This window comes from Pseudophryne corroboree, chromosome 5, assembly GCF_028390025.1.
Source record: "Pseudophryne corroboree isolate aPseCor3 chromosome 5, aPseCor3.hap2, whole genome shotgun sequence".
In the NCBI taxonomy this organism is placed as follows: Eukaryota; Metazoa; Chordata; class Amphibia; order Anura; family Myobatrachidae; genus Pseudophryne; species Pseudophryne corroboree.
The window spans coordinates 635,120,681-635,132,807 of NC_086448.1; the positions used below are offsets into that span (position 1 = coordinate 635,120,681).

General features: G+C 44.4%; 1 protein-coding gene across 1 annotated transcript in view; it reads left to right on the plus strand.

Moving 5' to 3' along the window:
- TTC39C (tetratricopeptide repeat domain 39C) overlaps positions 1-10,818 on the plus strand; it is a 174,313-nt gene extending 163,495 nt beyond the window's left edge. The window contains exons 13-14 of the mRNA XM_063923603.1: positions 6,071-6,109; positions 6,212-10,818. Of these exons, the coding sequence (XP_063779673.1) occupies positions 6,071-6,109; positions 6,212-6,301 (129 nt within the window). The 3' untranslated portion in view covers positions 6,302-10,818. The remainder of the gene's footprint in view (positions 1-6,070; positions 6,110-6,211) is intronic.
- Positions 10,819-12,127: the final 1,309 nt, after the last annotated feature.

Consider the following 12,127-nt stretch of genomic DNA (forward strand, 5'->3'; position numbering starts at 1 on the left):
GGCCAGCCGCCCGCCGATCGGACACCTTCTCCCTCCCCCCTGCAGTGAGAGTGACTGATCGGGTTGTGGGGACTTGCAGAGACTAGGTCCGGGAGAGTGTTATACACTCCCTGGGACCAACACAAAGCTGCCGCGACAGCCGCTGTGTGTAGCGGCGCGCGGGAGCCCGAACTTGCGGTTACGTCAGACGTGCAGGGACGGCTTCCCGCCCTGCTCTGCCCGCGCGCGCTGTTCTGCAGCTTCCTGAAGGCTCTGGGGCGCCATCTTCTCCGGCTGCAGACTGGGGGACGCTGTGCTACTCAAGCACACACGGAGCACTATCTTCCAGGGGAAGTTTTTCATTACAGTCGCACATCTAACTGCAAGTATATGGTGGGCTAGCCCTAGTGGGGGATAGCAGTCAGTCTTCTTGGGGACACTAAAGATAACTGCTAGGTCACTTGTCTAAGGATTTATAGTACAGGTTTACTACTTTTAAATATTAAACATAATTAGAATAAGGAATGGCCAGTAAACCGGACAAGGCTACAAAGGGCAAAACGGCCTCAGTAGTTTATTTTTCCTGTTCACAGTGTGGCTCAAAGCTGGCTAAGGGTAGTGCCGACGCAGGTACCCTCTTTACTTCGTGCTCTGGTGCATCAGTGGCGGATCAGCAGGGAAGTTCCACAGATCAGTCTATGCCCCCATGGGTCAAGAACATGGTGGATGCCATTTCAGATTTGCGTCAGTCTAGGTCGGAGGCTGAATCTGCTCAGACTCAGGTGGAGCCTCTGTGGGCCCAAAATATGGGCAAGTGTCTTACTGATTTAACTCATTCTTTAAATAAGTTTGAAAATTCTGCCAGCAGTTCCGCTGCTACTAAGCGACCACAGCCGTTACCCGCTTTAATGTTTCCGGGAGAGGAGTTGGATTCTCTGACATCTCCATTGGAGGAAGGGGAGGTAGATCCTGAATGGGACGAAGTTTCGGCTTGGGAAGATGAGGAGCTATCTACTAGTTCAGGTGTTAGATTACTAATAGAAGCCATTCGTCAGACTCTTAATATTCAGGATGCGGCAGTGGCGGAGACTTCCTCTGCCTTTTTCAAACGACAGAAGAGACAGGTTACTGCCTTCCCTTCTTACTCTCACTTTGCGGATATTTTAAAAGAACCCTGGCTTAAACCGGATTCTCGTTTCCAGGCTCCTAACAAATTAAAATTTCTATATCCTTTTACGGAGGAAGATGCAAAATTTTGGGAGACAGCCCCAAAGGTAGACGGTCCTATTTCACATTTGGCAAAAGCTACGGTTATTCCTTCGGTACAGTCCGTAGCTTTAAAAGACCCTACTGATAGGAAGATAGAAGCATTACTAAAATCTATGTTTTCTTTATCAGGTGTCTCTCTCCCTTCCAGTTCTGGAGGGTGCCTGGGTCCTTAAGGCCGTGGATGAATGGCTAGCACAGGTCGTATCTGGAATGCAGTCGGACGATCCGTCGGAAGCCATTCAATTAGCAGAACAGATTTCGGAGGCTCTTATGTGGGTGAGGCCTTGTTAGATTCTGTTGCGCTACAGTCCCGTGTTTCTGCCTTGACAGAATCAGCAAGACGGTCTCTTTGGCTTAGGGTTTGGAATGCTGATTCGGATTTAAAGCAGACCTTGACGGCAGTTCCTTTTGAAGGGGAGTTTCTTTTTGGGTCGGAGTTAAAGAAGATTATTTCAGATACTACTGGAGGAAAGAGCCCCTTTCTTCCATCTGCTCCTCACACCGAAACCTACAAGGTTTCGGTCCTTTCGTACGCAGGGCAGAGGTAGTTTCCAATCCTTTCGTGCTTTCTCCAGATTTCCACGAAGAGGGTCATTCAGAGGTAGAGGATCTCAGGCTACTCGCAGACCGGCCAGTAAGCCTGCCGACAAGGCTTGATGCATGACGCTTCAGGTCTTCCGGAGGGATCGATGAAGGTTGGGGCTCGGTTACTTCAGTTCAGGGAAGTGTAGCTCCTGTCGAAACCAGATCGGTGGGTAATGGGGGTCATATCCAGAGGATATATGTTGGATCTCGAAGAGACAGTCCCATTCCGGCTATTCGTCACACCTCTCCCAGACGATCCCTCCAGACGTCAAGCTCTTCTTCAGGCAATAGCAACCCTCTTACAAAATGGAGTAATCCTTCCGGTTCCCTCTCCTCAGAGGGGTCGGGGTTTTTACTCTGGTCTTTTTCTCGTGGACAAACCGGATCGTTCGTTCCGACCCATTCTGAATCTAAAAGCAATCAACCTGTATCACTCAACCCAAAAATTCAAGATGGAATCCATTCGCTCAATTATCGCCGCCATGGAGCTAGGGGAATATTTGGCTTCAATAGACATAAAAGACGCCTACTTACATGTCCCGATTTGGATAGGACATCAATCTCTTCTGAGATTTGCAGTCGGTCCGTGGCATTTTCAGTTTCAGGCTCTTCCCTTTGGTCTCTCTACGGCTCCTCTGGTTTTTACAAAGGTCATGGGTCATGTTGTCGCTGTTCTCCGTTGTCAAGGGGTCAACATCACTCCATACTTGGACGACCTGTTGGTCAAGGCCCCGTCAGCGGAGATTCTCACTCAGAACCTGCGTCTAACGACAGAGACTCTGCAGTCATTCGGGTGGATAATCAACTTTCCAAAGTCGTCTTTACTCCCTTCCCAGAAAATGTTTTTTCTGGGACTTTTATTCGACACCAACAGCCAGAAGGTGTGTCTTCCTACGGACAAGATTCAGGATCTGCAGTCCAGAATCCGGACCCTGTTACACTTACCGGTAGTGTCGGTCCTCAGATGCATGCAGGTGTTAGGCAAGATGGTGTCCTCCTTCGAGGCAGTCCCATACGCCAGATTTCATGCCCGACCTCTTCAGGCTCAGATTCTCAGCTGTTGGGCTCGGACGGATCCACGTCTCGAATTGCAGTTGATCCACTTGTCGGTAAAGACTCGTCAGTCGCTTCACTGGTGGCTTCACAGTCACAATTTGAGAAAAGGAGCGCCGTTCACGGTTTGGTCTTGAATGATGATCACCACGGACGCAAGCCTCAGCGGTTGTGGAGCAGTGTTCCAGACTCATCACTTCCAGGGGCGCTGGAACAGTCAGGAGTCAAAATTACAGATCAACATTCTGGAATTGAGGGCGATCCGGTATGCACTCCTTCAGATCCAAACCATGGTACAGGGTCATCCAGTTCGTGTGCAGTCCGACAATGCCACGGCAGTGGCTTACATCAACAAACAGGGAGGAACTCGCAGCTGGTCCGCAATGAGAGAAGTCGCTCAGATTCTCACGTGGGCGGAACGTTGGGTTCCCGTAATATCCGCAATTCACATTCCAGGAGTCGAGAACTGGGAAGCAGATTTTTTGAGTCGTCACACGATTCATCCGGGAGAATGGGAACTTCACCAGGAAGTGTTTCTCTCTCTCTAGTGGGCCGCTGGGGAATGCCCGACGTAGACCTAATGGCGTCTCGCCTCAACAAGAAACTTCCTCACTACGGCTCACGGACTCGGGATCCTCAAGCATTTCTGATCGATGCTCTAACAGCTCCGCGGCAGTTTCAACTGGGTTACGTGTTTCCGCCAATTCCACTGCTTCCACGTCTACTTCAACGCATTCGGCGAGAAGGTCTCGCAATAATTCTGGTGGTTTCAGATTGGCTGCGCCGACAGTGGTACACTCTTCTGCGCAGCATGGTCATCGGAGACCCCTTTCGTCTCCCCCTGCGACCAGATCTTCTTCTTCAAGGGCCTTGTCGCCACCCAGATCTAAGTCGGCTGGCTTTGACGGCTTGGTTCTTGAATCCAACATTTTAAAAGCAAAAGGTCTTTCTCGTTCTGTTGTACAGACGATGATTCGGGCTAGGAAACCGGTGACTTCTGGTATTTACCATAGGGTATGGCGTATTTACATTGCTTGGTGTGAAAAGCGGGGCTTGACTCTGCATTTGTTTAGACTTCCTTGCCTGCTCTCTTTCCTTCAGGAGGGTCTCGATAAGGGCCTGAGGCTTTCTTCACTGAAGGGTCAGGTTTCAGCCTTGTCGGTTCTTTTTCAAAAGAAACTAGCGATCATTCCAGAGGTTCAAACATTTCTTCAGGGAGTACTTTGAATTCAACCACCTTTTGTTCCTCCGGTTCCTCCCTGGGATTTAAACTTGGTCCTTATGGCCCTTCAAAAATCTCCATTTGCACCTTTGGAATCTGTGGAACTACGTTATCTAACACAAAAAGTTGTTTTTCTTTTGGCTATTGCTTCCGCTAGACGAGTGTCTGAGTTGGCGGCTTTCTTGCAGGCCACCCTTGTTAGTGTTTCATGAGAACCGGGTGGTTCTGCGGACTAAGCCTTCTTTCCTTCCAAAGGTTGTTTCAGCATTCCATTTAAATCAGGACATTGTCCTTCCAGCATTTACTCCGTCGTCTTCTCCTGGGGATAACTCCCATTTGGCCCTCCTGGATGTTGTTCGGGCCTTACGTATTTATTTGTCTCGCACGTAGTCTTTCCGTCGTACGGATACCTTGTTGGTATTGATTGATGCTCCCAAACGAGGTTGTCCAGCTTCCAAGAACACTGTGGCTCGTTGGGTAACTTAAGCCATCAGACAGGCTTACGTGTCTTCGAATGTTTCGGTTCCTGACTCAATTAGGGCTCATTCGACTAGAGCAGTTGGAGCATCTTGGGCTGCTCGTGGTGGTGCATCTATTGAGCAGCTGTGCAGGGCGGCGACCTGGTCGTCAGTCCATACTTTCACAAAGTTTTATCGTTTTCATACTTTTGGTTTGGAGACTGCCAATGTTGGGCGTCGTATTTTACAGACTGCTATGCCGTCAACGTCTCCCTCCTCTCATTAGCTTGCTTTGGGAAATCCCACAAGTAACGGCGCAGCGTCCCCCAGATGGATGACAGAGAAATAGGGATTTTTGTTTACTTACCGTAAAATCTCTTTCTTTGAGTCCATCTGGGGGACGCTGCGATCCCTCCCGTAGTTTTGTCTGGTTTATTTGGTTGTTTTTTGTTCTGGTCTATCTCCTTTGGCTTGGCTAAACGTTAACTGAGTGATGGCTGAGCAGGAAGGAGATGGGAGGGGTTAGAGGGGGGAGGAGGCAGCTTTTTGATAGATTCTGTGCCAAACTCCACTACCACACACCTCTAACCCACAAGTAACGGCGCAGCGTCCCCCAGATGGACTCAGAGAAAGATTTTACGGTAAGTAAACAAAAATCCCTATTTTCAAGCAGATCTTCATGGGTGTGTATATAACTCTTACCACTCATTCTGACTGAGGACTAGTAATTTAATGACAGCTGTAACTAAAGATATTATAAGCTGTATACTGAATGGTATGGACATAAGATCGGAGGTGCTTTAAATTTACATTTCATCTTTGCATGACCTGCAGCCCAACAGGTTTGGGGATAGATCCCTGTGTTTTGTAGTGCATTGGTCATCGCTGACTTCTGGGACCCCCATGGAATGTGTTTAGAATAAACTGTTGGTTGCATCCTGCCTTTTATTATAATGGTCTTGCAGGATTAGTACAGGATCTTTCATTTGATACATGAAACTCCACCTGAACCTAACATTGATGGCCATGAATTGCAGTTAGTTACAGTCCAGATACTATATATAAAATAATGTACATTTTGTGTAGTTCTTAGGGAAACTTTGCAGCGTAGGGGCACAGACTGGCTTTGCAGGGCACGAGATAACCTACCGTATAAAATGAGGTTTAAAAGTGGTGTCCTTTGATGGATTTTTTTCATTCGCATCCTCCTGTCACTCCAGAATAACAGATTACAGGATGGAAAGGTGCAGTTCATTCCGTAGTTAGATGAAACGTTACATCCCCCATTCAGTGCCTGATGTATAAAGTTAGTGTTTAAAGCTGAATCCAGTGATTGCTGGGTCTTTTCGAACAGAAAGGAGTTGTATGTGGTAATACTTCTATTCATTGGACAATAAATCTGTCCAATCGCCTTTCATGCCTCACTGTTCATGAACTATTTCACTTTAACCTGTATTATAATGTGTCCAGTATGTAGATCAAAAGTTATTTTTTGTTTTTACAGACTGTTGCAAAGGGAAAAGCATTATTGTTTCAAGCAAAGGTAAAATTCAGTGTTTGTAGTCTGTATTAATTGCATTGATTAATATATAGCACTTCTCAGGCTAAATGTCTGTCTTGTGTTTTCTTTCTGTGACTGCTGAAGGAGGAATACACGGGCTACGACTTTGAGAACCGATTACACGTACGAATCCACGCAGCCTTAGCTTCTCTTAGGGAGGTGGTGCCTAAGTGACTGGGAGAAGGACGTGATGACTCTTGTATCCCACACAGCTTTCTGCACTTCAACACACCGCAGTGGATCAAAATGGCTGATTGTGGATGATGCGGGTGTGTGTTGGAAAGCCTCCTGTGCCAGAGGCATCAGACTATTCACAGTAGCGGCGCAGTTGGACTCCAATAAAAATTAGTCCTTTTTAAAAAAAAAAAAAGAAATCTGGGAACCTGAAACATGATCTAAATAACATAACATTACATAAGCAAAAGACGTTACTACGACGGAAAAAGTTCCTCAGACCTGTGGTAGTGCACTGTATAGCATGTTTATTTTAGCCCTTTTGTCAATCACGGCCAGAGCGGCAGTCCTGCTTACATCTGCTGTGGCCATTTTGTTTTGTATCAGCCTTTTGCTTTCAGGAGTTCTTAGACCATATGAATTGCATAATGGGGGAGATTCGGTTAAGCCTGAAGTTCCGTCAGAATGCTTGCACAGTGTGGGTAATTACAAGGTGAAGACCTCTGGGATGAGTGCAGAAATGAGTGAGATTATCATGCTGAGGTGACCTATGTTGTGTTCGTGCCCAAGGTACTGACTGTAAACTGTGGCTCATTGAATTTACCCCCAATGAGTGTAGAAGGATTTTTTTCTATAGCTCATTATTAAATAAGATATAATAGTGCAGTTGCAACTGAAAAGAGTTTGCCCACATCAGGAACATTAGGTCAGTAAGTTGGACTGCTGCTTTAAGTTGCCCTTTGAACATAGTCCGTTTTACTGCGGCTAGGCATAAGAAAAGCACATTTAAGACATTGATGTACACAGTAGGCTCCTATAATATGTCTGTGCAGCATTCGGTCTACCACATCTTATAGCAGTCCATTTTAACGGTACATTGTTTTAATAACCTAGAATGTGATAGGGAATGACCTTTCTCGTGTGTGTGTATATATATATATATATATATATATATATATATATATATATATATATATATATATAATGTGTGTGTATGTATATATATATATATATATATATATATATGTATGTGTGTATGTATGTATATATATATATATATATATATATATGTATGTGTGTGTATATGTATATATATATATATATATATATATATATATATATATATATATATATATATATATATAGCTAATGTATGGAACCCCAACATTCCTCAGCAGAATTTCACAGAACATCCTATTAATGTTACTCGTGCAGCCAGGGGGGAATCCAAGCTTATTTCTAGGATTAGTCGCTGACCACACCACAGTTTTTGTACTAGACATACTTGTACATGGATTTTAGTGAATAATAATATTGCGGCACGCGCTCTTTGGATTCCGCAAGATATGTGTAAAACTATCCTCTAATGTGAGAATTTTTTACACTGACCTGATATAAAAAAATTAATCTCCCTCAATATAAAACAAACCAGCCCTGAAGGGCAGTAAAGGGCAATACAGTACAGAAACTGTAGCACTTTTGCTCCTGTACATACTTGAAAATATTGTTTTGTTCTAATTCAGGGATACTTCCATTGTTGTCATTTTATAGTGCACACCACATTATTTGTTTTATTATATATGCATAGTGTGCTTTGTCAGTTTATTTATTTGTTTTTTATTTGGCAAAAGAGAATGGTAAGGATGGTGAAAGGGGCGTTGATCTGTTTTGTTTTAATTGTACTTCTTTTATATCAAGTATCAGTAGTTTCTATTTATAAAGTATTTATTTGAAAACTTGGTTTTCAGGGTCTCCTAATAATTTAATGTTAAGTCTGCTAAACTAAGGCCTAATTCAGACCTGATTCCTGTGCTGCAGATTTGCACAGGTCTGCGATCAGATAGTTGCCGCCCAGGGAGAGTGAAAACCCGCCCCGTGCAAGTGTGCGAATGCATGTGTATGCCGTGCGAAAATTCCGCCAGACAGCGGGCAGCTGCAAATCCGTTCGCACCTCACTCACCAATGGCTGGTTTTTACATGTGGGTGTGCAGTCTGTGCGTAGCCCAGGACTTACTCCTACAGTGTGATACAAACAGGATGATCGGGTCTGGAGCTGACATCACACACCCGCCCTGAAACCGCTGGGGAACGCCTGAGTGTTTCCTGAAAACGGACCGTTGCCACCCACAAACGTCCTCTTCCCGTTAATCACCTTGCAAACACAATTTTTGCACCATCCTGTCGCTGCTTTGTGACGCGCCTGCACATTGCGGTGCATGCGCAGTCATTCGATAATCGGACGCTGTGCGATTTCGCACAACAGCAATCCGGTCTGAATCGGGCCCCTAGTTCCTGTAAAATGATATATTATGATTTACTTTTACGTTACATAGAAGTCTTACTGCCATCCTCTGCATCTTTAGATCTGCATAAAAGCTCTTCTCCAGGGTCTGGCTGGCATCTTTCAGCCCAAGGGGATAGTCCACGTATGTGGGCCAGTCTTTGCCATCGCCAGAGGGTGAATGAACAAGTTACTGTACGTTGGGGGGGTGCCCAGGAACTAGATATCCTTGTGTCCCACTATAAACCATTAACATCTCCTTTTCATCCTTCTTATGTCTTCAATATAATATACAATACTCTGAGTGACACTGATGGTATATTACAAGCTATTACTTATTGTTCTATAACTCCACTGATTTATCAAACAAGTCTTTGCTATTTGGCTGCCCCGTTATTTTTGTTGCCCCTCCTACCCTGTATATCCCCTGTATTTGAGTCTCTTCTTGCCTACAATATATGGTGGCTTGTCTGCAGTGGGGAACCTCTGAAGAAATCCATCTTCCCTGTGCAGTGTCTCGCGTCCTTATTCGCTAGTCATGTAGGAGACCAGGAGAAACGTCTGAAGTAAATAGATTTTAGTGTCCTGGGTGAAGAATAACTGCTGACGCCCCTTCTTTATGGGAGTGATAGTTGCCACTGCTGGATTGTTTGAGGCTAGCTCATTACAAGTGCTAGACCTCATTCTAATCCCATACATCCATGCATAAATCTCCGTGTTCATTCATTCCTTTTTAAGGCGGATTCAAATCAGCAACTTTTCCGTAGCGGGGTGCAGGAAAAATTGTGATGGTCAGAGCACCATGTACCTGTTTGTGGAATATGTGCTCAGCTGGATTGAAGTCACCTTTGACTGTTTAATATATTGTTATAGACCATCAATAGTACAACATGTTTAGTATACATTTATGAGCCTGAAAGTCTAGAATACTGTAAATGCTTTTTAATCCTTAAGGAGTCACATGAATCTGTTATGAAGTTGACATTCCTGTATAGGCTCTTCTAGAGACGTTTTAAAATGGGATTTTGGCTAGAATTGTAGAAACTTTATTTTTCTGCAGCAACTGAAATTGTGGCACACTAAGGAGTAGATGTATCAAAGCTTGGAGAAAGATAAAGTACCAACCAATCAACTCCTGTCATTTTTAAAACACAGCTTGTAAAATGACAGAAGATGATTGATTGGTACTTTATCTCCTCTCCAAGGGTTTACATATGTTATACCGGTGGAAAGGATACTGGCTGTCAATATCTCGACGGCAGCATCCCGCCCACCAGAATGCCGGCAACGGGACGAGCGCTAAGAGTCCCTTTGCGGGCTCAGTGGCACGCTACGCTTGCCACGGGATCTATTCCCACTCTATGGGTGTCGTGGACACCTACGAGTGGGAATAACCCTGGTGAGCCGGGATTCCGTCTGTCGGCACTGTCCGCTGTCGGTATTTTGATGGGATCCCCACTTCCGGCATTTTAACTGCATCCCTCTTCGTGAGTTGATACATCTATAGCTTTAGATTCCTTTCCATTCATTATGCCAAACCCACTTTTATTGTATCCTGACCAAAATATCCATTTATTAAATGGAGTATTAACATAATTGCTAAGTGATACTGCAAGTCACATCTGACAGCTTTAATTCATACTTCTGTTATTACCGATATGTCTAGTACCTGATACATGTGAGAGGTGCGGTCTCCATTAGATTGTGCCTGTGATGAGAGCAATCAGAGTGTTAGTATTTATTAGAATGGTGCGGTGTGCATATATACTGTAATACCTAGCAACAGCTCAGATTCATTGGGATGAATTCCATTCTATAATATCTGTCTGCGAACATTATTGGTAAAGAATCTTCCATCATTGGGGTGCGAGGGAAAACTAGCTAAGATAAACCTCTAGGGGATTATTTCCAGAGGCATGTCTGATTGTCCCCTGCTCACTTATGGTACATGTAAGCAATTGCTAAGGGTTACAGCACCTTTCTGCATATCACACCATGTTGTCAAATAATTAAATATAGTGGTTTCATACTCTGAGGCATAGTCTAATAGCAATAAAGGGATACAGTATAAACTGCAGGTTAAAATACATATTGGCTGTCCATCACTGGGTATGTTTGGTTTTAATTATTTTCAACTCCTGGTAGATAGGACTTCAAACAACATACTGTGGTGTGATGTTAATAAAGAACTTCACTTTTATATTTCCTCAAAGAAAATAAAAGGAACTAGATCTAGGCCCGTGTCTTGTGCTTATTGCAGTGTTCTCTGTGTCTCTGCTTCCTGAGTGGCTGAAGAAATGAATCACTACCTCTGTGACTTGTCCATGGCAGCTGGGGTAAGACTCTGTAATAGTGTAACATTTCTTACCAGTTATGAGGGAGAGGGTGGGTTGGAACAGAGCAGTGGGCAGACTGAGGTGACCCAAGTCTCTTTACTAGTTCTACTATATTAATGCACATCTATTAATGCATCAGTACATTAGCCAAGTGCTTGGAACTGAGTGTATGGAAACATTTTTAACCACAAAAATGTTTTACATGAGACAAACTTTTTTTGTTTAACTATTTTACCACCTGAATCATACATTCTCAAAAGTTGTTTTAAACCCCCTCCAAAAAAAAACTCCCCCACCCCACAAATCTTGGTTTAATGGTTGCCAGATTAATTGTATGTGTGTGTGTGTGTGTGTGTGTGTGTGTGTGTGTGTGTGTGTGTGTGTGTGTGTGTGTGATTTGCTTTGAAAGGAACAGCCCACCCCCTCTGTAATGAACCGGTGCCACCTAGGGTGCATCTGTAATGTAATGTAAGGTGAGAGGGTAGAATTGCTAAGCCCCTTAAATTCAACATTCATGGCTTTTAATCATTGTCCCATTCAGCAGTATTTTTATTACTTGATATCTGACTTTTTAAAAAAATATTTCAACTATTTCCATCTTGTTCAGCTTTTCCTCGTGAAACGGGGCCTACAACAATATGTAGTAAACCTCACAGCTGTCTATCCAGAAATAACCTTGGTTTTCTCCGGCTGGGTCCACAGGTTATCCATAGGATAACATTGGGATATGATGACGTGACAGTGGATTTGCATCAAACGGACAAAGCTTTCGGCCTCCCAGCATGCAACGGGCCTCCTGGCTCTGGCAAATAATTTTCTTGATTGGCGCGGCAGGAGCCGAACCGTGGTCAAGAGGGCTGCTGTTTTTTAGCAGCCATGAGCTTTTTTATTTTATTTTTATAGTCCTACTATTTTTCTTGAGTAATCTTTCTAAAAAGCATCTTATACGTACCTTAGAGTCGCTCCAACAACTCCCCGCCGGGTTGTGACAACGCTTACCCACAAGTATAGTGCTGTTTCGGCAGGCGTCTGTGTTTGATATACTAGCAAGTCCAGCAGACATCACCAGGCTCTGGTCAGAGCACAGGGAGAAGGTAAGGCATTGGTTCCGCTTAGAGGGGGTACACTGACACAGCTGTACCGTTTTGGAAGGAGACTACCAAACAGTCGCTGACACGGCTGCCACCTAGGGTGCACCAGCGCTAGGCC